The sequence below is a fragment of the Gobio gobio genome, assembly GCF_949357685.1.
Source record: "Gobio gobio genome assembly, chromosome: 10".
NCBI lineage: Eukaryota > Metazoa > Chordata > Actinopteri > Cypriniformes > Gobionidae > Gobio > Gobio gobio.
The window spans coordinates 49,329,996-49,356,834 of NC_137116.1; the positions used below are offsets into that span (position 1 = coordinate 49,329,996).

The window sequence follows — 26,839 nt, forward strand, 5'->3', positions numbered from 1 at the left end:
TTCCTGTTTTTCGTTGTTTTCTCAAACTAAATTTGTGATATATCTAGGGCTGACCCCTAATTCAAGTTCAAGTTCAATTTTATTTGTATAGCACATTTCCAACAGCCCCCAGGCTGACCAAAGTGCTTTACAGAAGAGCAAGAATATCACACATACATATAAATAAACCAGATAAATTCGGCTTATTCGACCAAAATTAAATTAGTTGATTAGTCGCAGAAAGAAAACTCCACAGGAAGTGACAAAGTCACGCAGTCCGTGAGGGAAAGATTGTTAATGACGGGTCCTTGTGGTGATTACAGTATGTCAGGCAGGAAATCCAAACTTTTTCCTATCATCCATCAGCCTCAAATATGGCTTATCGTTTGAAACATGCAAGTAGTAGCAACTTTACTTGGCCACTCACTCGCTGTAATGTTAACCTAAATAAATGTGCGCTATTATAAGGCGCATATCCAAGTGTCCGCGAGGAGTGTGGAAGCTAAAGTTTAACGCACTTTACTGCATGACATGGAGGCGCCGGCGCGATCACTTGCATTTTTTCCTAATAACAGCGGAAACAACTTCAAATACTCTGTCATTTTTAGTCACACAGATAAGAGTATCTGTACTGTATAACTTTTATTTGTGTAAACTCACAATAACATCAAAACGTTGTGCTTTTGTAAAATAAAGAAAACGTCTTGGTTACGTATGGTAACCCTCGTTCCCTTTCAGTCGGTCACTACGACGTACGTCGGTAATACCGACGAATTGGGATCACTTCAGAGAGCCCCTATCAGCTTCAAGAACTTAAGAACAGGCCAATGAACAATTGGCGTGCGAGATTTGCATCTCGCGCCCCGCGCCGCGGGTATAAACAGGAAGCGAGAGCATCACACTGACGTTTTTCACTGAGGAGCCGAACCAGTGACTCGGCCATGCAGTGATGGAAGGAACTGTGGCGACGGGACGTACGTCTCCGTTCCCTCCTTCAGGGAACGAGGGTTACCATACGTAACCGAGACGTTCCCTTTCAGTCGGTCACTACGACGTACGTCGGTAATACCGACGAATTGGGATCCCTATGGAAAGTACCACAGTTACTACAACTACCAGCGCCCAGCGAGAGCCCCTCAGACCCCGTTCTGAAGCGGGCGGGGAGATTCACGCCAGAAGAGTCATACTTCTGTTCCGCAAGACCCATTCAGCAGACTGATTGGATAACGCTGGGAAAGCGTGCCCGAAGGACGCTGCGGGAGCCACATCATGCCCAGAGGGAGTTACCATGTGGAAAGAAACGTATGGGCTGGCCGTGGGCAGCTCAACATACGAAAGTCCCAGGGGTGGCCTGGCCTAATGCAGGCGGGGGACGACACCGTACTGAGACGGCAGAGGAACTCTGCCAAGGGAAAGACACGAGCTCGCCGTAGGGAGCTGTACCGTGGAAAATACACGTATGGGACCGCCGTAGGGGTCACGACATACGTAACCCAGCCTGACACAAGTTCCACCAATGCATACGAGTGCCAGACCTGGCGTCGGACGCTCCGCAACATCCGACTGCCGAAGGGTGCGGAGGACTCAACAGGGTTCGCCAATCCTGGGGAACTCGACTGGAGAAAATAAGCGCACGTATCCGTTCCAGGGGAAGGGAATGGCGCAGCAAGCCGACACTAGAACGGGCACTTCAGTGAAGCTGACTATGGGAAGCGAGCACACGAGAAGCCACCGGCTCTACACGCAGGCTATAAAACCTAGCGAACGTGTTAGGTGTCGCCCAGCCCGCAGCTCTACAAATGTCTGTCAGCGAGGCGCCACGAGCCAGCGCCCAGGAAGAAGCTACACCCCTGGTGGAGTGAGCTCTAACCCTGAGCGGGCAGGGCACGTCTTGGGATTCATACGCCAAGACGATGGCATCCACTATCCAGTGGGCCATCCTCTGCTTGGAGACAGCCTTTCCCTTCTGCTGTCCTCCGTAACAGACGAAGAGCTGCTCTGAGGTCCTAAAGCTTTGCGTTCTGTCAACATAGACGCGCAGAGCGCAAATTGGACAGAGAAAAGCCAGGGCTGGGTCTGCCTCCTCCGAAGGCAGCGCTTGCAGGCTCACCACTTGGTCCCGGAAGGGAGTAGTGGGAACCTTGGGCACCTATCCAGGCCGGGGTCTCAGGGTCACCTGAGAATCACCCGGCCCGAATTCCAGGCACGATTCGTCGACCGAAAATGCCTGCAGGTCCCCTACCCTCTTAACTGAGGCCAATGCAATCAGGAGGATTGTCTTTAGAGACAAGATCTTAAGCTCTACTGACAAGGCTACTGTAAAGGCTCGAAGGGCGCCCTCTGCAGTGCGGTCAGCACCAGAGTCAAGTCCCAAGAGGGTATAGAGGAGGGGCGAGGAGGATTTAGTCTCCTCGCTCCCCTCAGGAACCTGACGATCAGATCATGCTTGCCTAAGGACTCACCATTAACGAGGTCATGGCTTGCGGCGATAGCGGCAACATATACCTTGAGGGTGGAGGGAGACAGCCTTCGCTCCAACCCGTCTTGAAGGAAAGATAGCACAGATCCGATCGAACACTTCCGGGGGTCTTCTCGGCGAGAAGAGCACCAGTCGACGAACAGGTTCCACTTCAACGCATATAGCCGTCTCGTAGAGGGGGCTCTGGCGGAAGCGATGGTGTCGACTACCGCTTGCGGTAGGTCACCTAGAACCTCCGCGTCCCGTCCAGGGACCAGACATGGAGTTTCCAGAGGTCTGGACGCGGGTGCCATAGGGTGCCCCGTCTCTGAGACAGGAGGTCCGGCCTCAGAGGAATGGGCCAAGGAGGTGCTGTCGCGAGGAGCACTAGTTCCGGGAACCACGTCCTGTTGGGCCAGTACGGAGCTACCAAGAGGAGATGCTCCTCGTCCTCCCTGACCTTGCACAGTGTCTGCGCAAGAAGGCTCACTGGGGGAAATGCATATTTGCGCAGAGCCCGGGGCCAACTGTGTGCCAGTGCATCCGTGCCGAGGGTCCCCTCGGTCAGGGAATAAAACAACTGGCAGTGGGTCGTGTCGTGGGCGGCAAACAGATCGATCTGTGCGGCCCCAAAGCGACTCCAAATCAGCTGGACCACCTGGGGGTGGAGTCGCCACTCTCCAGGGAGCACTGGCAACCGTGACAGCTCGTCGGCCGCACGATTGAGCAGGCCCGGAATGTGAATAGCACTAAGAGACCTCAGATGCTTCTGACTCCACAGGAGGAGATGGCGGGCGAGTTGGGACAAACGGCGGGAGCGTAGACCACCTTGTTTGTTGATGTACGCAACGGCCGTCGTGCTGTCCGTCCGGACCAGAACGTGCTTGTCTTTGAGCGACCCTTTGAGGCAGCTGAGAGCAAGACGAACTGCCAGCAACTCTAGGCAATTGATATGCCATTGCAGTTGGGGCCCCGTCCACAGACCCGAAACTGCAAGCCCGTTGTACGTGGCACCCCAACCCGTGGGTGAGGCATCCGTGGAGACAACATGATGCCTGGACACTTGTTCTAGAGGCACTCCTGCCCGTAGAAATGAAGGGTCCGACCACGGAGTGAGGGTTTGGCGGCATCTCAGCGTCACTTGGACACGGAGGGACCCGCTGTGCCACGCCCATCTCGGGACTCGGTCGTGTAGCCAGTGCTGAAGCGGTCTCATATGGAGCAGCCCTAGCGGCGTTACTGCGGCTGCTGCTGCCATATGCCCCAGGAGCCTCTGAAAATGTTTCAGTGGAACCGCTGTACTGCGTTTGAGGGTACTCAAGCAGCTCAGCACCGACCGAGTCGATCTCCATCCCGAGAAAAGAGATCCTCTGTACGGGACAGAGTTTGCTCTTCTCCCAGTTGACCCGAAGACCCAACTGGCTGAGGTGCCGGAGCACCATGTCCCTGTGTTCGCACAACTGCTCCCGCAACTGGGCAAGAATCAGCCAGTCGTCGAGATAGTTGAGGATGCGAACACCACGCTCTCTCATGGGAGCAATGGCCGCCTCCGCGACTTTCGTGAAGACACGGGGCGACAGGGACAGCCCGAAGGGCAGGACTTTGTACTGGTATGCCCGTCCGTCGAAAGCAAAGCGTAGAAACGGTCTGTGTCGAGGGAGAATCGAGACATGAAAGTACGCGTCCTTCAGGTCGATCGCTGCAAACCAATCCTGGGGACGGATGCACCTGAAGATGCGTTTCTGCGTTAGCATTCGGAACGGCATCCTGTGGAGGGAGCGGTTCAGGTAACGCAGGTCCAGGATCGGTCGTAACCCGCCACCTTTCTTGGGTACAATGAAGTACGGGCTGTAGAACCCGGACTTCATATCGGCTGGAGGGACCGGCTCTATCGCGTCCTTCGCCAATAGGACAGCGATCTCCGCCTGAAGCACCGGGGCGCCCTCCTTCGGTATAGATGTGAAGTGGACACCCCTGAACTTCGGGGGACGCCGGGCGAACTGAATCGCATAGCCGAGTCTGATGGTGCGGATGATCCAGCGAGACGGGCTGGGGAGCGCTAGCCAGGCCCCCAGAGACCGAGCAAGCGGGATCATCGGCACCACGGACGTACCCGGAGCGGGGCAGCGCAGCGGAACGCAGGGGCCCCAGGACGACATGGGAGTGGTCCGTGCAGGGGTCTGGGTCTGACACACGACCTGCATCCGCTGAGGGGACGGGCGAGCGTGGGGAGGCACATTGTGTGCGTCCGCACAACCGACGCCCCCTGTTGGCGAGGAGAGAGGTGTCTGAGGGGTACGAGGCATGGTAGCGTCGCATACCGCCAGACGCGCTCTCTTGGCACCCAGAGATGTTGGAAATTGCTCTTTTATTGAAAATTTGGGTGCCACTGACACTGAGGCCAGTGGCGGAACAGAAAAACAAATGGTGTTCCCCCTGGCCCTCCACCGGGGGAAGGAGTGGTGCTGCAGCCATCTCCTGAAGAGCAGTTTCCTCCATCTCTGGGCGGCCCGTCTCAGGGTCTCTTCCGACGACGCTTGCCACCTGGCTTGGCAGCAGCCTGAGCAGGCTGGACGTTCTTCCCGCGACCGGCTCCACGCCCACGGCCGGTGGAAGGCTGCTGCTGGGCTGGGGCGGGAGCGGGGGCGGCCGCAGGAGGACGTCCTCGGCGACGGGCAGGTGGAGGTGCTGCAGCCGGCGGCTGGGTGGAGGCAGCAGCGGGCCGCCGGTGCAGGATGTGTTTTATGGCCTCCGTCTGCTTCTGGGCGGCCGAGAATTGCTGGGCGAAATTCCCGAACAACCCGGCCGACGATATGGGGGAGTCCAGGAACCGATTCTTGTCAGTCTCCCTCATGTCGGCCAGGTTGAGCCAGAGATGCCGTTCCTGGACCACTAAGGTGGACATCGCCTGACCCACGGAACGGGCGGTAACTTTCGTCGCCCGGAGGGCGAGGTCCGTCGCCGCCAGGAGCTCCCGGAGGAGCTCTGGGTCAGACCTACCCTTGTGCATGTCCATGAGTGCCTGGGCCTGGTGCACCTGGAGCAACGCCATGGCATGCAAGGCAGACGCGGCCTGTCCGCAGGACCTGTAGGCCTTCGCAGTCAGACTGGACGAAAGTCTACAGGCTTTGGACGGGAGACGAGGATCACCACGCCACTCGGAGGCGGTCACCGGACGCAGCTGCATCGCGACGGCGCGTTCGACTGGCGGGATCCTCTCGTAACCCTTGGCCTGTCCACCGTCAAGGGTAGTGAGGAGGGAGGAGCCTCCAGGTCTGTTTCTGGCACTGAAGGGTGTCGTCCACGACCTGGAAAGCTCCTCATGAACCTCCGGGAAGAATGGCACTGGAGCGGGACGCTGAGAACCAGCGCGACCCCCCCCCCAGGAACCAATCATCCAACCTAGAAGGTTCGGGACGTGGTGGAGGGTTCCACACAAGCCCGACCTTTTCGGCGGCCCGGGAAAGCATAGCCGTCAACTCGGGGTCCGACTCAACCGTTGCCACTCTCCCAGAGGGAGGCAGTACAGCTGAGTCCTCATCCTCCGAGGACTGGAACTCCCCCTCCGATGCTGCGATCGACATCTGCTCGTCCGCGGGCGCTCCGAAAGAGATGACTGGGCGCCCGTGGGCGGGACCAGCGATCTCTTCCGGTGGCGCCACCGGCAGCGGTGCTTGTGAGGGTTCAGGGACCTGCGTAGGGACACTAGGCGGGTTTGTCCTGAACGTTATCCTCAGATCACCCCGGTCATCCGTCGAAGTAGGTCTATCCTGGTTAGGGATAGCTCTAGATCGAGGTATGGGGAGGGGGACTCCACCTTCCCGGAGGTAGGTGAGTCTAGATCTAAGCACCGCAATAGTCATGTTCCCGCAGTGAGAACACGAGCTATTCACAAACGCTGCCTCAGCGTGCTGTAAGCCCAGGCACGTGATGCAGTGAGTGTGGCCGTCAGCGGGCGAGAGGGAACGACCGCATCCAGAAACGCACGGGTGGAATGACATCTTGAAAAAGACGCAGTCACACCCGTGTTGCTCTTTTTGTGAGGAAACGCTCTTTTAGAGAGTGCTGAAGCACCCAGGGAAACCGCGGCAACACACAGGGGATAGTGAAAATGGAACGCCCACCGATACCAACAGGTGCTGTGATAACAGCAGTTGTTCCTTGCAGCTTGAGTTCGCGGTCCCGCTGGAGAGTGCCATCACACCAACACACGATCCCCTTCTCTGTTCTTCTCTGAAAGTCTCTTTGCTGAATTAATCAGGAAAGCAGTCCGTACTTCAAAACGCCGGTTCGGCTCCGAAGTGAATGACGTCAGTGCGATGCTCTCGCTTCCTGTTTATACCCGCGGGGCGGGGCGCCAGATGCAAATCTCGCACGCCAATTGTTCATTGGCCTGTTCTTAAGTTCTCGAAGCTGATAGGGGCTCTCTGAAGTGATCCCAATTCGTCGGTATTACCGACGTACGTCGTAGTGACCGACTGAAAGGGAACAAAGAGCTTTCTGCTGTCTCAGTGTCAGTGAACTGAAGCAAGTGAAAAATGAACCGAAACTCAGCGTATAGGCTGCTTTCCTCAAGACATGAGAATTATATATCTATAGAAAGCTTGAAATGACTATTTTTAAATTAACCAATTCAAATAAAAGACAAATACTCTCTGCTTATGTAATCCATATGAAAGGTGCATTTCTCTCTAAAACTGCGGAGATGACGAGTCTGGATGCTGGAAAACTGAATAATTTGCAGGACCTGGAGGATTTTTCTGAAGAACATTGGGCGGTTTAACTGCTCAAGACAATCGAGGGACTCATGAACAACCATCACAAAACAAAAAAACAGCCGTGGATCATCCAGGGAACAACACACAGTATTGAGAATCAATGGTTCATAAACTTTTGAACGGGGTTATTTTAACAAATTCTGCTATTTTTTTGTCTTGTGGACTATTGTAAACATTTTTAATGTAAAATATCTTAATCAGGACAGTACTAAATGAAAATAAATTTTTCTTCCCACTTCCCACTTCCCATTAATGGTTTATTATGGTTTAGTATCCCCCCAATATATATTTAAGTAATTATAAATATAATTTATAATTATTTATATATATTAAAAAAAATTGCGATTAGTCGAGTAATAGTTTAAATGAACGACTACTAGTTGACTAGAAAAATCTAGTCAGAGGCAAAAAAAAGAGAAAAAGACTAACCATTACAGAGAAATCCACCAAATCTCTGACACTGAGATTTGTCAAACTGGCAGAAGGGCCCTTCAAACTGGTTGGGGTTATAGCACACACAGGTCCCACACATGCAGTCTCCTCTGCCCGAGCACGGCTCGGTCTTCCCAGGTTCGATGCACATGTCAGAGCCTGTAGAGGCTCCCATTGAACAGTTACAGAAAGGGCCTAGCCTATGAGGGGCGGAGCATAGACAAGAGGCGGGGTTATGGACTGCTACATATATGATCGGTAAAAAAAACAAAAATGTAAAAGGAATTTCCATCATACCATCCTTGAGAACACTGGCATTTCCCACAGACAAGATCTCCATTGCCATTACAGCGAACAGCTTTTTTTTCCGGGGTCTGATGTTGAAGTAGAAACAAAAGTGTAAGATTTGAAATAAACACACAGAACAAGAGATGGTTTTTAAAGAGATAGCGAACCTCACCTTTTCGCAGTCACATGCAAGACAGAGCACTTCAGCATTGATTCTGAGAGCGGAGCTAAATGTTGTGGGTTTGACTCTCAAAGTTCCCATCCGGTCAACCTGGTTGGCCTTACACACATGATCCTCTCCCACCTTATTAAGAGCCTTCAGGCGGACTTTAAATTTACCCTAGAAACAGAGAGCAATTTGAATCAGTGTCTTCATGACAAGGTTTTCATATTTTAAAGTGCCCCTATTATGTTTTCCTTTCATGCAGTGTGTAATATAGCTGTTTGTTAATGTAAATGTTCTACAAGCTGTAAAGTCGAAAGTGCATATATTAAGTTATTGTCGCCCAAAAGAAAGAATAAACTCTGAACTGCCTAAACGAGTCTTCTGTCATTTGAATCCCACTGCGTTACGGTTCTCCATCACTACAAAATACATTTGCTTAATGTCTGCCTATGTTGTATGTTGTCTGGTCGCGAACAACTTGACCAGCCCTCAAATGTCATTTTACTGACTGCTTCACAAATCTCGGAGTTCAAGCGGGATTCCCAAAACACTTGCTCTTGAAAGATGGATCAGTACCAAAGTTCCCTCTTGGATATATAACTTCTGACACGCGCTGAAAGCGGTAGACCAATCATAACAGACTGGGCCATCTGGCCAATCAGAGCAGAGCAGGCTCACAGAAAGGAGGGATTTAGAGACACTGATTCTTCTGACGAGTCGTTTGAGAATCATTGAAAAATATGGTGATATGCAATACATATTATGAGAAAATTAAACTGTTTTTAGATCTTTGATGCATGTACCTCCAAAACAAAATTAGGAGCCTTTAAAATAGCATAATAGGGACACTTTAAAGGATCTTAACAGTGCGTTTATAAAATTGCAGTGAAATATGTAAATTAATTCATTAAAAAAAGGAAAGCATAAAAATGTATTCATTAATTAATATTTTTCCTTAAGTACAGGGAAAATGTCACAAGGGCCTGAACAAATCGGAACTACTGACCCAACCTGGATTATGATTTTACTTTTTAATTTATATTCAATCATTTTATGTTTTTCCTTCATTATTTTCCCACTTTTTAAAAACTGTAAAACTGAAAAAGTGTGTGCGATACTACAGTTGTGCATTTAAACTTATGCAAAGACACTCACAATTTGTCCTGGTGTGATTTTGTAATATTCAGAAAACGTGCCAGACTGAGACAGAATCTTGGCTTCCACTGCCTTTGGTCTGTCCTCTGCACGAATGCTAATCTTGGAACGAATATTCTGTTTAAAAAAAAAATGAAGAGTTACATCAAATTTGAAAAGAAATCTCAGCAACGTATTTGGCATGAAAATGAATTTACCTCAAAAGCATTTTTTAAAATGCTCAAGATGTTGGATGAATCTTCCTGTAACTTTCCCAGCTCAGCAATAGGGAAGTATTCGTGCAGTTTCTACATACAAAGAAAAGCATTAAACTTGCTTCACAAAAAAGCCTATCACATTTTCAATATAATTTTTATTCATATTGTGGTTACTGAGAATATGTGCATAGTTAAAAGCATAGATACCTCATAGTGTGAGTAGGAGTGGTTGGTAATGGCGAAGATTGGGATGATGTTATGTTTCACCAGAAGTCGCACTAGGGTCGGTATAGATGGGTAGTCTTGACGAACGTCATGTGTGTACTTTCCGTCTTGAGTCAGATGGCATTCTTCATCATTACGGTCCAAGATGCCCGCGAGCACGTTGGCACCGTCTGCCTCATAATGGAAAGCCGATTCAGTGGAGAAGACAAGCAAGTGGGTGCTGTGTTCCCTCCAGCCAATTTGTTGCTGTAAAAAGAAAAAAAGATGTTATCCTGTGCCAGTAAGAATCAAGCTATTCAATTACAGTACTGTACATGCCAAGCAAGGCATTTAAGTGTATTTTCCACTTCTGTCTACCAACAAGTCAATACCTGGCAGACAGCAGTCTGTAAGATGGCATCAAAACCCCCCTCGGGGGCGTCCAGGTTGCCAGATATGCGCTCTCCCTGGAGCTTCTCTCTGAAGAAGGTGATGTTCTTGGTGAGAGGGATGACGTTACGGAATGAAAACGGAGGGTCACTGTTGGACCACGGCTCAGCTAATCTATAAGAGGGAAAACATATATATGGAGCATATGCAGATAAAGTCAAACTGTGTGGTGCTGTAACAGTGTGTTGTTCTTACTTGGCTGGCCTCATGTCTGTCTGAGGCTCGGTGACTTTGTCCACAAACTTGCCAAATCCGATGGTGTAATCATCAGAGAGGTCGTCAACAATCTTAGCTGCATGGGGTGAGACAGTCAATGAATATCAAAATGTTGCAAAAACAAACAAATTTGTATTTATGAGTGTGGCACCCAAATCATAGTTTGTAACAACAGCTAATGTAAAAATGTAAAAACAACTAACAGTATCAGCGTATCATGATAGTCGAGATGTTAACTTACAATAGGCCTTATCGTGTGGCAACATAAAAATTATTAAATTATAAAAAATTATAAAGATTTTAAATCTCATCTTTTAGTATCATGATGGTTCCTTTGATTATGATCAAACCTGGTAGTTTAGAAGTAAGCATTCATTCCATTCATTTATTCAGAGTTAAAGGGTTACTTCAGCGATTAGCATCAAGCTTTGTATCAGTAGAAACCCGGTAGTATATTCGAATGATCGTGCCTCCCCCCCCTGGAATTTTTTTTACGATATTTGCGTCATCAGAGGCTTTTTTGGCCAAAGGCTAGAGACTACAGCCAGTAGTAGGAGTTAGTTCTGCATGTTTTCAACCTGCCCATAAGGGTGGGTTCTCACTCACAGAATGTAAATGCACACGGCCGCTCAGGCATTCATAACGGAGCAGTCAGAGCAACGCGAGTGTTTTCAATGAATTCCTATAAAAGTTAATCTTCCATATGCATGAACTGAAAACGCGCCAGACTGGACACGCACCATGAATGAATGACAATGCGGCCGTGAATAAATGCTGGGCGGCCGTGCACATTCTAGTTTCGGTTTAGAATTATTCGAGGGTGAGTTGCTTGAATTGTGGATTCATTAGCCTATTATTCTTAATGAAATACACAACAACAAAATGGTACAATGACAAACTCACTTAAATAGGCGCTTTTACATTCCGCGATCATCTTGTCTGTCAGCTCTTCACTCTCGTGATTAATGAAATCTGACTCCTGCTGCGTTTGTGCGGCGACTCTCGTTCGGCTCATGCTGCATTAAGCAGACACGTTCAGTTTTTAATTTTAGTGTCTGTTCTCTAACTTTACATAAAAATCAAAACGACGGTGGGGTGGTGCTGCGGAGGGCAAATGATGTAACCGGTGGGAGTGGCCTCGTAGGGCAGCGAAGCAAGTGCATTCTGAGAGTTGTTTCATCCATATGAGCCACAAATAAATTTTCTGGCTTTTCTCAGTCTAGACGGCACCAACTTCTAAAATAATTTCACATTACTACATAAATGACCCAATTTAAATACACATTCATGCATTCATGCATAGCTAGCATATACTGTATAGTTAGTAGTTCAAACAATGCAAGGGGTGATGCATGAAATATTATAAATACTATATATGTGGATTTTTTAAGATAAAAACTTTTAAACCATTTCATAAATGACCCAATTTAAATACACATTCATGCATTCATGCATAGCTAGCCTATACTGTATAGTTAGCCTAGTTCAAACAATGCAAGGGGTGATGCATGAAATATTATAAATACTATATATGTGGATTTTTTAAGATAAAAACTTTTAAACCATTTCAGGGCAAATATATTGATTGATTGATAGATTTGCTCTGAAGGTTTTTTTTTCAATCAGAGCAGCCATTGTTGAGCAAATTCAATTTAACATGTAAATGTAAAAACTAAAATTTCACAATACATAAGTAATGTTTTAACAATATAATATTATAAATAATACATTTTAATACATAATATTTCCAGCTTTGTGAGTTTTTGATTCACTGAAACAGTCTGTTTGAACTGATTCAACTAAAAGCCTCTAAAGCCATGTTTACTACTGTAGTTTAATTTTTTTTAAAACTTTAAAACAGTTTTAAAAGACTTAAAGCTACACTGTGTAACTTTTTTAGTCTATTCTTAGCTAAAAACACTTAGTACTTTCAAAAATATATGTGCTCATTAATGTATATTTACTTCTTTCAAGTAATAAAGTATTCTCGTAAGTTTATAATATGCCATTGAAAATACATAAGGTAATGGGATCTAACGGTGGTCGCCATGTTGCCCCTCCATCTTGAAAGTACATTAGCCAAAGAGGGACATATCCGTAAATTCAAGCTTCGCCTTTCGCGTTTTAACCGGTTTTACTGTGCGCGTCAACTTGTTCAGACTTGTCTGGTGCATGTGCAGAGTTTTCATCTCAGCAGCTCCAGTAACAGAGTTATACGGCGTTTTCCTGGCTTGTTTATTCCTCAAAAGTCATGTGTGTCATCGCGTAATTCAGTTGATGTCACCTCAGAAGTATTTTTGTGTCAACATACAATAGCGTAATGCTCACCTATTTGAATAATCATTCAGTTATTAACAATGTTTATTCGTTTATAGAAAATATTTGCTTATAATGTATGTTGATGGAAATATGTATCAGGTCTGATCGGCATATTAACACTTGTTATACAGAGCTAAACCTGCGCACACACTTTTGTAATCCGACACCGCTTGTTAGCAGCAGCAGCGGCAGCTCCGCTCCTTTTAATGCAGCTGCATTTAGCGCCTATATATGGTACAATAAGCTCTGGTTTACGGTTACATTATACAAATGTAACTTATACGTATAGTTCTACAGTTCTTAACTGTGTATATTCTGTCATGTCATTATCATGTATATTTACCATCCTAATTTGTTCTCTCACAGAAACCACATTTATGTACATATCCATGCAAACCTGTTTATGCCTTGCAATTGGATGACTGAATAAACATTACTATCATCAAAGTTCACTCTGGATTAGCTGCAGTTCTTTCTAGCCGAATAATTAGGCCAGTTGAGTTCCAACCATCCCACTGCGCACAGAATATCCCACAGGCACCGTGTCGAATGTGGACGAGGTCGAACTGGAAGCCATATTAATCTTGGACTAAATCGGCCACCGTAGGAGTTAAAACGAAATCGGAATTGAACAGAACAGAAACTAAAATTCACTGGATGGTCATATACCAGTTCACCACTAGATGGGGGAAAATATCACACAGTGTAGCTTTAATTTGATACTTCCAGCAAATCATCACAAATATATCCCCTAGCGCAGGGGTGTCCAATCCTGATCCTGGAGGGCCACTGTCCTGCAAAGTTTAGCTCCAACCCCAATTAAACACACCTGAACCAGCTAATCAAGGTCTTATTAGGCATACTAGAAACTTCCAGACAGGTGTTGAGGCAAGTAAGAGCTAAACTCTGCAGGACAGTGGCCCTCCAGGACCGAGTTTGGACACCCCTGCCCTAGCCTGAATTACAAAGTTTATGGTAAATGGTAAATGGACTGCATTTATATAGAACCTTCAACAGTCCCATGGCCATCCAAAGCGCTTTACATATTGCCTCACATTCACCCATTCATACACAGCCATGCAAGGCGCCATCCAGCTGGTCGGGAGCAGCTGGGGTTAGGTGTCTTGCTCATGGACAACGCGACACTTGGTCAGGAGGATCCGGGGATTGAACCACCAACCTTCCGGTTTGAAGACAACCTACATGAACCACTGAGCCACTAACACCCCTTAAGTTTACTGTTACTCCACCTTCCTCACTCACTCAGCTGTTCTCCCATTCTTTTCAGGTTGTCCAGATCGTCAGACATAGAGTTTGAGAAGTCCATGAGGATGTAGAGATCCAGAGGGCCATGGGTTGGTTCAAACACTTCCATCTCCACCTCCTTCTCCTCCCCGGGAAGAAGCGTCATGCGCATTAGCTGAGGGGCCACCTGAGAATACTTTCGTGACTCATCGATTTGCACGTTCTGAAAAACACACAAAGACACATGAATGCACAAACACATATGATTCCATGATATGGAAAAGTAACTAAAGGGAGGGACAGGTCAGTAGAGTCAGATGGAACAAACCTCTTCAATTTGACTGGTGCTCTCAATTGTTACCATCCGACTACATTTACGGGCCTCCAAGTTTTCCTTAAGGTCGCAGCGCTCATACTCGAAGATCTGATGAGAAAAATAAGATACAAATAAAATCAATTACATAACTCAAAAGTGACAGCAACAACATTTAATAAATGCTGTTCTTTTGAACTTTCCATTCATCAAAGAATCCTGAAAAAAATGCATCACGGTTTCCACAAAAATGAATCCCCGATGAAACTCTCTTTGCGTTCGTTCAATGTAACGTTCTTAGCAAATCGATTTGACATATCCATTACTATTTCCCGTTATAACCACCCAAACGAATGCATGCTATGAAAATTCGGTAACACTTTATTTTAAAGTGTCATTGTTACATATGTTACATGTACTTACCATAGTAATAACAGTAAATTAAGCATAATTACATGCAACTAACCCTCAAACAAACTTTAATCCTACCCTAACCCTATAGTAAGTACATGTTGTTAATTAATATTACTCAGTACTTAAATGTGTAATTACACTGTAACAATGCCACTTTAAAATAAACTGTAACCGAAAATTCTTATTCTAGCCCTCCGCCTCCCCAGCACCACCTGCCCAGATATGCTCCAGAGGGTCTACCTCTCTCTAGCAGATGTCGGTACTTGCTCAGCAGCAGTAGCAGAAACCATAGCACCAGCAGCAGTATGTATTTTCTATTTGCATTAATAAAATGTTTTACAAACAATCCCGAGAGTTGGCTAAAATAATAAAGAAATGTTTCTTGAGCAGCAAATCAGCATATTAGAATGATTTCTGAAGGATCATGTGACACTGAAGACTGGAGTAATGATGCTGAAAATTTACCTTTGCCATCACAGGAATAAATTCAATTTTAAAATATATTAAAATAGAAAACTGCTTTTTAAACTGTTATTTTTAAAGCTGCAGTCCGTAAGTTTTGCCTCTTTGTCAGGTTCTCTGTTTGAAACCTGCAATTGCAGTTATTTGCGGAATTATTATCTTTACGTGGGTTGTGCATCAACACGGCTCTTCAGCGCAGAAAAAAAGCATTACAGTAAATCGTGCTACCAAGTGATTATATCTAATGATCACTTAGCTCATATCAAACAAGTGCAAATTATTATTATGTTATACTTTGTTCTCAAATTGTTCTTGTTAGTAACATCAGCATTGCGTGACTGTTTATTTAGTGTGTATTAGCGTTACCCTCACCTGTAGATGTCAAATACTATACAATCTAATCTCTAATTGTCCTACCATTCGAATTTCATATAAAGAAATTGTTCTTTTGACCCAAAAAGCAAATTAATGTTCCTTAGAACTGGTTTTCTTTGAAATACAAATCTTTTTTTCTGTCACTCCACAGTCCGAAGTCTATTGCTTTTGACTACAGGTGAATCTCCAGTTGTCACTGATGATTGTCGTTTGGACCTTTCTGGATTACAATCTGCCATCAAAATGATAAGTTAAATTTTTCCAGCTGCTGTGAAAAAAGGCTATAAATGATCCGCCACCTGCAGCATCCTCACATGCGATATAGCCTACTAGCCCGGACTCCTTTATGTATACAGACGTGACGTAATGACGCAAAGACATCAGTACCACTCAAATTATATCACATTATTACAAGCTTACCATTGTGAATCATGCTATGGTAAGGAGATAGTTTTGAACACTGGCTGGTTATGTACTTGCTCAAAAAATTAATTTAGAAAAAAAAGATACTGACTGCAGCTTGAAATTGTAATAGAATATGTCATATTTGAAGTTGAACAGTGAAATTGTTGTTTTGGACATTTATAGTCATATGGTTAACAATTCAGTTTAACTAACACTCTTCTCCAGACTGGATCTCTGGATCAATATGTCATATTTAAAGGAACACGCCGACTTTTTAGGACTTTAGCTTAGTCACCGTATCCCTCAGAGTTAGATAAGTCCATACATACCATTCTCATCTCTGTGCGTGCCATAACTGTCTGACGCATCCACCGCTAGCCTAGCTCAAAGACTGGAGGTAAACGGCTCCATCTAGCCTACTGCTCAATAAGTGACAAAATAACACCAACATTTTCCTATTTTCGTGTTGTTGTATATAGTTACATCGTGTACTAAGACCGACGGAAAATGAAAAGTTGTGATTTTCTAGACCAATATGGCTAGGAACTATACTCTCGTTCCTGCGTAATGATCATGTAACTTTGCTGCCTTGCCATGGGTGCAGCGGCACGATGATACTACGCAGTGCCGGAAAATAGTCCCCAGCATGCTCTCTGTGCAAGCGGGTAAAGAGGTTGTCATGTTGGTTATGTTGAAGGAAGTTAGCCTATTTTCAGGCGCTGCGTAATATCATTATATCATAGAGGAAAATGTTGGTGTTATTTAGTCACTTATTGAGCAGAAGGCTAGCTGGAGCCGTTTACCTCCAGTCTTTTTGCTAAGCTAGGCTAGCGGTGTGTGCGTCAGATAAAGTTATGGCATGCACGCAGATGAGAATGGTATGTATGGACTTATCTAACCTGGGGGATACGGTGAATAAGCTAAAGTCCCAAAAAGTCGGCGTGTTCCTTTAATAATACGTATTTATTTAGGAAAACATGTCAAACACATACAACATCAGTTCATCTACAGCATAAGGATCAATGATTTTTCACCTCATCGGGGCAGTATGCACATCCTGTGCCGATCTGGATACATTCCGAGCAGGTTTTGGCCCTGGCAGCCGTACAGTGGTTCACTATGTAACACAAAAAAAGCATATTTATCACATAGCAAAGATAGTCTTTGTTCAAATTTAGTTTTAAAAGTTTGATCTCAGTAATTAAGGTCTTCTTAGCATTACTGTATACATTTGGGTAACACTTCTGAATTTCACTGGATTAAATAACAAAATATAAGTGGCATTGGCAAACAAATGATGCAAAAGATTTTTGCAACGACTTTTAACCAACTAATCATTTTTAGTAAATGTATGAAGTCAGTTATCCTAAAGTTGACACACAAATTATGGAGATGTTTCACTGACATCCAAAAAGTGTCTTTATTTTAAACAGGATATATTGTTTTATCATTTATCAACCTAATAAAACTTTTCTTTTGCTTGAAAATTCTTTAAAAACACATTTGGGCTGACGTTTTATTATCCAATGCTGTCATTACTGACTACAGTTAGCAGAAAATAATCTGGTGTTTTTAACTGACTTAGTATAGCTTCCTAAGTAAAAGTGTTTGTAATTGAGATTTGAGGTTTAAGGGGCTTAAGAGTTGATGTTCCCACCCTCATTAGCATGGCCGGCCGTCACAGCAAGCATGAGAACGTAGATCCCCACAGCGAGATGCAGCGCCCATCCTCCCATTTCAGTCTGAAACACAATAATAGCCAGATCACAAATATTACAACTTAAACATGGTGAACAGATGTCACACATATACACATCCACACACATGGACATACACCACAGAAATGATCGTAAGTGAACTGAATAATTCAAGGCATGCAAGACATTTGCCTTGATAAACACCATAAAACACGCAGTAAAAACTTCATACTGACGACTCTGATGAACAGACACACAGCAGAGGACATTTACTTTAAATCTACACCATATTTCTGTATGTCCATTAGACTTTTAGAGACTTTTGGAGACTTTTACAGACCGCTGTCCATATCTAATCTACAGAGCAGAAAGAAGAATAGCATGCACTTCAGCTGTTATAACGGCGCTTAAATCCGTAAAACAGCAGTAGAAATCTGATCCACCTGCTGATATCACCTTCTCTCACGTTTCACTCGCTCCCTTTCTCCCTAAAAACATCAAATGAAAGTTGAGCCCATTTCACCCCTCATAAATCTGAACTCTGACAGTCGAGAGGAGAAACAGACCAATGATTCCTCAGGAATTCCACTCATATCCTCTACAGATGGACACAGAATCCAGGGAAGAGTGGAAAGTTTGAGAACAACTTTTCATGTATATATGTGCATTCCATTTGGGTCTTTATTTTTTCTACAATTAAAAGATAATAAGTGAGTGTTAGGACTTTCAATTGATTATTTTCTAATGAATTACTTTATATCGATTTATGAATTGAATCATATAAATATTTGCTGAATAAAGTCTAAATAAGGGTGAGAAACAGGACACATTCTTCAGACAGACGTTGTATCACATCTCACTGTTTTTTTGCCACTGTTTTTTGGTTCCGTTGAACTCCATCTAGGTGTTCTTTAAAACGTATGAACACCTAATACTCATTCTGTGCTGCATGCTCGCTCTAAATGTAGCGAATTTAGGGAAACATTGGCTGTAGTAGCAGCTGGACTGCACTGAATGCAGACCTGCAAAAAACGTCAAGGTGGTTCTTCAAGTTCAATATCACCAATGGTACGAAAAACCATAGTCAGGGAGCATGATTAAATATAATTTAATATTTTAAATGTTTTTACTTATTATACTAAATTATTATGTTACATTGAAAGCCTTGGATCAATCCCCCCAAAATCCCCAAATATACAAATCATCCCCAAAAGAAGATGTTCTAAACCTGGTGTTGGCACATCCATCAACTTTACATTCACGTATACCTGCTCTGAGTTAATATTTTGACCAACATCGCTGGAATTTCACTCCAGGATGAGAGAAAACTCAATCTCATATAAATATCACTGTGCCTGAGACCTAAACAGACCTTAACATGCTATTGTGAACCAGACCTGTGCTGTGCTAACCTAACAAATGGGCAGATAAATCATGTTTAATCATACACAGAGAAAGAAACCATAACCAAGAAGAACCCAATAGAAAAATATTAGATATTTTGTGTACTTGACATATTTGTGTGGCTAATGAAGCATGTTATTAAGGAATAAACATTCCTTCACAATTCTGTGAAACTTTTCCAAGCTAAATACAAATTCTATTAAATGTTAATCAATCTGAGATTGATTGTGACATTATAATAGCATAAACAAACCTAATGGTACATATGATCCAGACACAAATGCGATTTGACGGGCACAATTGCACAACTGTAAATGAATGGTACAGCCTTACAAAAGGCATAACAACCAACAGCCAAACACCTTCTTTACCTCTCATATCAATTAAAAAGATAAAGAACAGAAAGAGCTGAACAGTGGGCAAACTTCAAAGAATAAAAAAAAGCGATTCAAAGATTTCTATTCTTCATCTCGCCAGCCACAAACATCAGCAAACAAAAATACACAAGCAAGCAAAGAGTAATGGGGAAGTAGTATGAGAGATAAAAAAAAAAGCCTTAGAAAATACATGCAGGACTGTGAGGCTTTAGAAAAAGATTGTTGATCTCACAAACCTCTTAGTTTGTTGTTTCCCAATCCAAGTCCCAGAGTCCACCCAGAAACAGCAAAGTTCTCTAAAAGAAAATCCTTAATTCTCTCCCTGTTGTCCAATGATTAACCAAAGAGTGAAAATACCCTGTTCTCCACCTGCGTCTTCACAAATCCAAGCAACAGGCAGCCTTCTTGTGCTCGCAGGAAAAAGTCCCCCTCCTATCCCACGTTGTGCTGTGCAACATCGACTGAATATTCCCCCAGATACGACTTGTGTTTAAGAGTGAATGTGTCTCTGGTCCCTCCTCTCTTGCTCAAGTTGTTCAGGTGGGTTACAGGCAACACCCTTCCTTTCTTTCTCTAGCTTTGTGAGGTAACCAGGTTGCTCCACCTTCCCCTCTGTCCTTTGCTCGCTTGCTCTCTGCACATTCCTTCAGTAGCACCCTCACCTGTGTGGACTTGAGAATGACAGGTCAGAGCTCCTCCCCGAGGGGAGAGGAAAAGAAAGAGTGAAGAAAGCCTGCCCTAAATGACCTTGCACAGGGAGTGGCAGGCAGATATATTGCCTGCAGGGTACAAAGAATCATTGCCGCACTCATTTCTGCACATGCACACACAAACACGTGCCCTATCACACTTTAGGACGACGAGGATAGTTTTGAAAGCAACCAACTAAACCCAGAGGAATGCACGAAAAACAATCCGATAGGCTTCACACACTCAACTGAACTCAACAGCGCACACTGCGCATTGCCTTTGAAGTCTTTCAAATGTCACTGCCACAAAAATGTGCCCTATTTCAAGAGGGAAAAGAGAATGTGAGACAGCAAGAGAGGAGGCGAGACAGGGGACAGCATTCGAAATGAGGAGACCGAGAGAGAACGTGGTGAAAACAAGCATTCCTGTGCAGTGGGAACAAAGCAACAGTTTTCCATTTACAACTTGACCAGGTCAGCGACCTCAACCACATCAGCTTTGAGAGAGAGAGAGAGAGAGAGAGAGAGAGAGAGAGAGAGAGAGAGAGAGAGAGAGAGAGAGAGAGAGAGAGAGAGAGAGAGAGAGAGAGAGAGAGAGAGAGAGAGAGAGAGAGAGACAGACAGAGAGACAGACAGACAGACAGACAGAGAGACAGACAGACAGACAGACAGACAGACAGACAGACAGACAGACAGACAGACAGACAGATAGATAGATAGATAGATAGATAGATAGATAGATAGATAGATAGATAGATAGATAGATAGATAGATAGATAGATAGACAGACAGACAGCAATAGAGTGACAGAATGATAGACAGATGGATGGATGGATGGATGGATGGATGGATGGATGGATGGATGGATGGATGGATGGAGCGACAGAACGATAGATAGATAGAACGATAGATAGAACGATAGATAGAACGATAGAACGATAGATAGATAGATATAAAGATAGAACAATAGAACGATAGACAGAATGACAGATAGACAGATAGACAGACAGACAGACAGACAGACAGACAGACAGACAGACAGACAGACAGACAGACAGACAGACAGATAGATAGATAGATAGATAGATAGATAGATAGATAGATAGATAGATAGATAGATAGATAGATAGATAGATAATGATGACAGCTAACTTAATTAAAACAAATTAAAAAAATACCTCAACAACAAATACCTAACTGTAATGACAAAAAATAACAACAAAAAGCAAACAAACAACAATACATCCAATTGAAATTGTGAGTTCTTTCCTAAGGGAAAGATGAATGCAGAGACTGATAGACCGATGCATGATACACAGACAGACCAGGTGTCAATTATTCATTCTTCTAACGCTTACTAAATCCACAAGCTGAAAACACACAGTAAAAGCACATGGACAAACCATGGCAACGAGAAATCATGGGAACCACATTACCGCAGGGCAGATGCATAACACTAAACACAATGAGTCAGAAACAAGGTGTGTCCTTCCCCAAGTAACAATCAGACTGCCTGGTACACAGTGAAACGTTAGAAAGGGATGTGTGTGTGGTACAGCTGTCCCTCTGGGATGACCTGTGGAAAACCTAAGCTGTTACTACCATTGCCGGACATCACAAAAAAAAAGTGCATTTCCTCACATGCTTGAATGTGTCCCTCAGATGATTCTTTTTTAAACATCAAAGTAACATAAAGCATAGTTTTTGGCCTTAATGAGACATCCAATTCACATTCAGACATTCTTTTGTTTATTAAGATTAAATTAATTTCATGTTTGCATTCAAAATTGGCACAAAGATACAAATGAAACAGTTGAAAAGGACAATATATTGCCTACCACATTGTACAGGTTTGTGCACATTTTTTGCTCTTAGAACAAAAAACATGTCTTATCACTGTATCTTCTGCCAATTTCAGAAACAATTTCCAAAATAAATATTGTTTTCCTCCTTAGTGGTCAAGAGCATCCCTCTCAGGATTTCCCTTCCCCACCATAAAAAAAAAAACACCTTGGTAACCATAGTTGCCAGTTACTGCTTTTGTTACTAATTTAACTCTCATAATAATATGGGATCTGCTAAAGAAGATGTTTATCAAGCTTATTATGTAGGTCTCTCTCGCTCACCAAAATAACATTAAAAAAAGACATAGGATATGTATTTATAAAATAAAAAAACATTCCTTAAGTGTAAGCAGCTTTCCGAATGTGTGTTAATTTCAGGGCCGGCGTTTGCTATAGGCGAGCTAGGCGGTTGCCTAGGGCGACAAATGTGTTGGGGGCGCAGCCAGGCGCCCTCTTGTGGCGCCCTTAAACTTACTTCCCATTAAGCATAGAATTAAAACAAGCGAAATAAAACATACTGTTTATTAAACATGATCATCATTGGGCGCCCCCTCAGCCGCACGTTTAATTACTTAACCTGATTATTAGATTGAATTGATAGTGAGTATTGTCAGGCGTTCAGGCGGTTGGTCAGGCATGTGCTCATCACTGGCGCGTTCTTCAAAAATGAAGCGGTCTAAACCCTCGAGTGCACAGGGACGGAAAAAGAGAAAGGCAGACGATCACAAGAAAGCCCAGTATAGAGGTAAGTCTTCTCATCTCAGCCATAAAAGTGTCAAACGAAATAAATTTACTTCGTATTATCGATATTATCAACTAATATTGGACGGCATTGGACGTTTTATTGCTGTCACTAAGCTATCACTATACTAGCTAGTTATCTACATATTACTACGCATTTCACTGACAATAAGGAAATCCAGACGAGCCAAATTTTAATGCTGCGTCAATTTTGAAGGTGAATAGAAATGCCAGAAACAACTGTTCATCTTTTATTATTTAAGATAGGGATAGAGCTACAAGAACTTATATATTTTAATTTTGTAGTGGTAAGTACAGTGTATCCATAATAGCACTTTTGTTTGTAGAGGGTATAGTTAATCCAGTTTATGGGTCATAATTTGCTTAAGTGTCTTTACAGATGCTTAAGAGAGTTTTTGCACTGTTTATGGAGTTAATATTTGGTAAATATCCTTGAACATTCTTTCTAGCATTTGTGTATGAACAATTTATTGCAGTTGATCCTTCAAGTCTTAATTTTCTTGATTAAGTGTTGGAGTGACTATAAAAGCCTTTTTGTTTGTTCATCCATAGTTTGAGTCATAATTTGTTAAATATCCTCCAACGTTCTTTGTAACATTTTTGTATGTGCAATTTATTAGTGTATCATTTAAGTCATAATTAGCTTTTTAAGTCTTGGAGTAACTATAGGAGCATTTTTGTTTGTATAGTTTTTATAAATACTTAACCCATTTGTGCCCAATTTTTTTCTGAATGGCATGTCCTGCATTTATTTTCCCCAGGTTTATGTATTTTTTCTTGAAAATCGTTTTTGAATCTGTGGCAACTATAGTTGCCGGTGGGCAAATATGTTGTATGCACCCCTTCAATGTCAAATATGTATAAGAGGAGAACATTTAGCATCTAAATCAAAATAACTGCTTTCAACAGATCAATCTTTATTCATAATCAAATTTATTATGTTTGACTAAGTATACTAAAAAACTATAGATCTGTTGTAAGATTTGTTTTGTTTGGATGATTCTAGAGACCTTCATGATTATGTTGATATATATATGTCAACAAAAAATACTTATTAGTAACATGAAAATATCCTTTCTTTGGGAGGGTTTGCCTTCGTTGTGCTCCCTGGAAGTAGGGGTAGGGAGTGGGCAGTCTCATGTGACAGGAAAGAAATTAATACTTTTTTCTTTTTCTTGAAATCCTTTATTTGGTTATCTGCTTGTGTGTCATTAAGATGTAAAACATGGATAATATCTAGAAAAATACTTACAGAAGGAAAATGACAACTATACACTGGCAACTATAGTTGCCGGTGGGCTTAACAATTAAAACTCAAATCTCAATCTCGCCTAGGGCAACCAAAGAGCTAGAGCCGGCCCTGGTTAATTTATATTGCTGACGACAGTGCTGACTAATACCACAGTTGTATTGTAGTAACAATAAAAGAAAGGGGTAACTTTATGTTAGTGTCATTATTACATATGTATGTTACATGTAGTTACTAATAACTCAAAATAATGCATAATTACATGTAACTAACCCTAAACCAGACCTAACCCTAGAGTGAGTAAGTACATGTAGTTACTTAATATTACTCAGTATAATTACAGTGTAACAAAGACACCTTAAAATAAAGTGTAACCACGAAAGGTAACTCGAGGTTACCACAGTAATTTTTCTTAGCAGGATGTATCTTTCAGCCCTTGAGCATATGTTTTATACATATTATAAACCACATCACAAACACAACAAATATTGTTTCCCCCTCAGCGGTCACAAACATTTCTCTCAGGATTTTCCTAGGCAAATCCGACCACCCATGAAGCACAAAACTTCTGCAAATAGTTCAAACGTGATTTTATAACACTTACAATATTCAACACGAGCAAAAAGTAAATTCAGCTCACCTCTTCACAGAGTAGGCTACTTCAGTCAGTGTCAAAACTCAGCGAGATCCTAGAAAACATCTGTGGGCATCATTGGCGCGTTCCAAGTCAGCTCAAATATTATGTATCATACTTACAAACATCCATGCTTTTATAATTTCACATTTTCCTTGCACTTGCAAACGCCCTGCACTGCATTACGCACATTTTTGGCAAGCGCTCTTTTCAGGGGCAAACGGCTCCATCATTTACATGACAAAAGATTCACTCAGAATTTATTACTTTCTTTTGTTATTTGTAATCAGGCTGGACAAATGAAAACGGCTAGCTAGCTGTGTCATTGAAACCAGACCCAAAAAGTAGCAACTCCGAGGAAGAGTCCGACTCCAAATAGCAAAATTCTAGGCTGCTTGACAAAGCAAAAAAATTCATAATATCATCCTATTATATCACAAAATTGGAAAAGGCATACATATCGTTCAAAAGTGTAATGTCAGTAAGATTGTTTTAAGGAAATTAATACTTTCACTTGCAAGACATTTTTAGACATTTATTGTGTTTTTATTTCATATAAATATAATATTTCTATTTCATATAAAATTTCAAAAGAATTCAAATATTTAGCATCATGATTGTTTCCAACATTGATCATAATTATAAATGTTTCTTAAGCAGCAAATCTGATTTCTGAAGGATCATGTGACACTGAAGACTGAAGAGTAATGATGCTGAAAATTGCATTTTAAAACTATAATATTTCACAATATTTCTGTTTTTACTGTATTTTTGATCAATGAAAAGCAGTCGTGGCGAGTAAGAGACACTTCTTTGACAAACATTAAAAACGGAACATATACTTTAAAGGGGTGGTTGCATGCGATTTCACTTTTTAAACTTTAGTTAGTGTGTAATGTTGCTGCTTGAGCATAAACAGTATCTGCAAAGTTACAGCGCTGAAAGTTGCCAACGGAGATATTGTCTTTTAAAGTTATGGCAGTTTATTGCCTACAAAAACGGCCGGTTTGGACTACAACAAGCTTCTTCCCGGGTTGGTGACATCATAAACACCTGCTATTAACATAAACACTGCCCCCGCGAACACGCAACAAATTGCGCGAGGCCACGTCGCAGTCATTACGAAAGAGAGAGAGCTGTTGCAGAACTACAAACTACATTTGGCCATCTAACCAATCTAAGACCATTGCGTTTTTCGGAGGGATGGGCTTCACAGAAGCAGGAAGCAATCGAGCCGTTCAAAGGACAGTGGAGACAGCAGTGTGGAATAAAGGTAAAATCTAAGAAAAATAATGCGTTTAAAAAAAAAAAGAAGTATTAAGACATGTTATACTGCGCCCCATAAACACAACCAAGCCTAGAAAAAACACACGGAACCACCCCTTTAAAGAGGTAATGTGTATCTGTATGTTTGTGTAATTTAATGCACAAATCCTAATAATGTTGAAAACTAAAATAATAATTAAAAAAAAACAATGCTATGACATATTCTGAGATCTTGCAAACCAAAACCACCAGCAACAATGTTCAATATTCATACTGCATACATTTATGATCCAATACCCCACCCCCCTATATTCTACTTGCTTTTTTAAATGTAATATATATTTGAAAAAAAAAATAAGTGCACCATTGGTATGTATGGTTACGCTATTGTCTAAAACATATGACTAGTGTCTAGAATTAAACTACTAGCTCTCACAACAGTAACACAGGAAGGTAAAACATGGTGAAGTTCTGGTTTAATCATTGAATCACTATGCACGTTTAAATACTTGGTAGCAACATAACAATTATGTGCAGTGCATGAGTAAACCTTCGTGGCCGGATTGAACTGTAGCTCAGAGGAGTCAGGGCCTGTACCGGGTGTGTCTTCAATCTGAGTCACCCTGACGCACAGTCAGCACACACCGCACTCGCACAATATCCATCTCTCAATCTTAGCTGGCAAACTCGCTCCTGTGCGTCACCTGATGTACCTGGGGCCTGGCAAAATTCAAATAATAGTAAAAAAAACCACCCTTTGTTACAACCTTATATGCCTGGCATTTGATCAGAAATACAGTTTGGCAGGCCAATATGAGAATGGGGTAAGATGAGCCACCAGAATTTGCTTTCCTTTAACCAGGAAGAAATGAGAATAAGCAAAAACAAATGCAATTTATTTCAACTGAAATGACGAGAAAGCATTTATAATATGTTTTGATGTGGTTATAATGAAAATGAATTCTGGTTAAGTTGAGCCATGTCAAGGGGCAAACTGGGGTTCACACTACCGTTCAAATGTTTGAAATGTGAGAAAGATTAAAAAAAATATATATATATTA

The 26,839-nt window shown here is 42.9% G+C and overlaps 1 protein-coding gene across 4 annotated transcripts in view; it reads right to left on the reverse strand.

Annotated features, from left to right (window-relative positions):
* Positions 1-20,017, reverse strand: part of itgb4 (integrin, beta 4) — a 43,501-nt gene extending 23,484 nt beyond the window's left edge. For 3 of the 4 annotated variants that reach the window (XM_079828174.1, XM_079828175.1, XM_079828173.1), the window contains exons 1-13: positions 19,571-19,970; positions 17,514-17,598; positions 16,891-16,973; positions 14,216-14,311; positions 13,906-14,110; positions 10,303-10,399; positions 10,050-10,221; positions 9,661-9,924; positions 9,454-9,543; positions 9,257-9,373; positions 8,108-8,275; positions 7,945-8,021; positions 7,645-7,847 (exon numbers count right to left, since the gene is read on the reverse strand). In XM_079828174.1, coding sequence (XP_079684300.1) covers positions 7,645-7,847; positions 7,945-8,021; positions 8,108-8,275; positions 9,257-9,373; positions 9,454-9,543; positions 9,661-9,924; positions 10,050-10,221; positions 10,303-10,399; positions 13,906-14,110; positions 14,216-14,311; positions 16,891-16,973; positions 17,514-17,592 — 1,651 coding nt within the window. In that variant the 5' untranslated portion in view covers positions 17,593-17,598; positions 19,571-19,970. Of the gene's footprint in view, positions 1-7,644; positions 7,848-7,944; positions 8,022-8,107; positions 8,276-9,256; positions 9,374-9,453; positions 9,544-9,660; positions 9,925-10,049; positions 10,222-10,302; positions 10,400-13,905; positions 14,111-14,215; positions 14,312-16,890; positions 16,974-17,513; positions 17,599-19,570 lie in introns of all 4 variants that reach the window. The other variant, XM_079828176.1, reaches the window with a different exon arrangement.
* Positions 20,018-26,839: the final 6,822 nt, after the last annotated feature.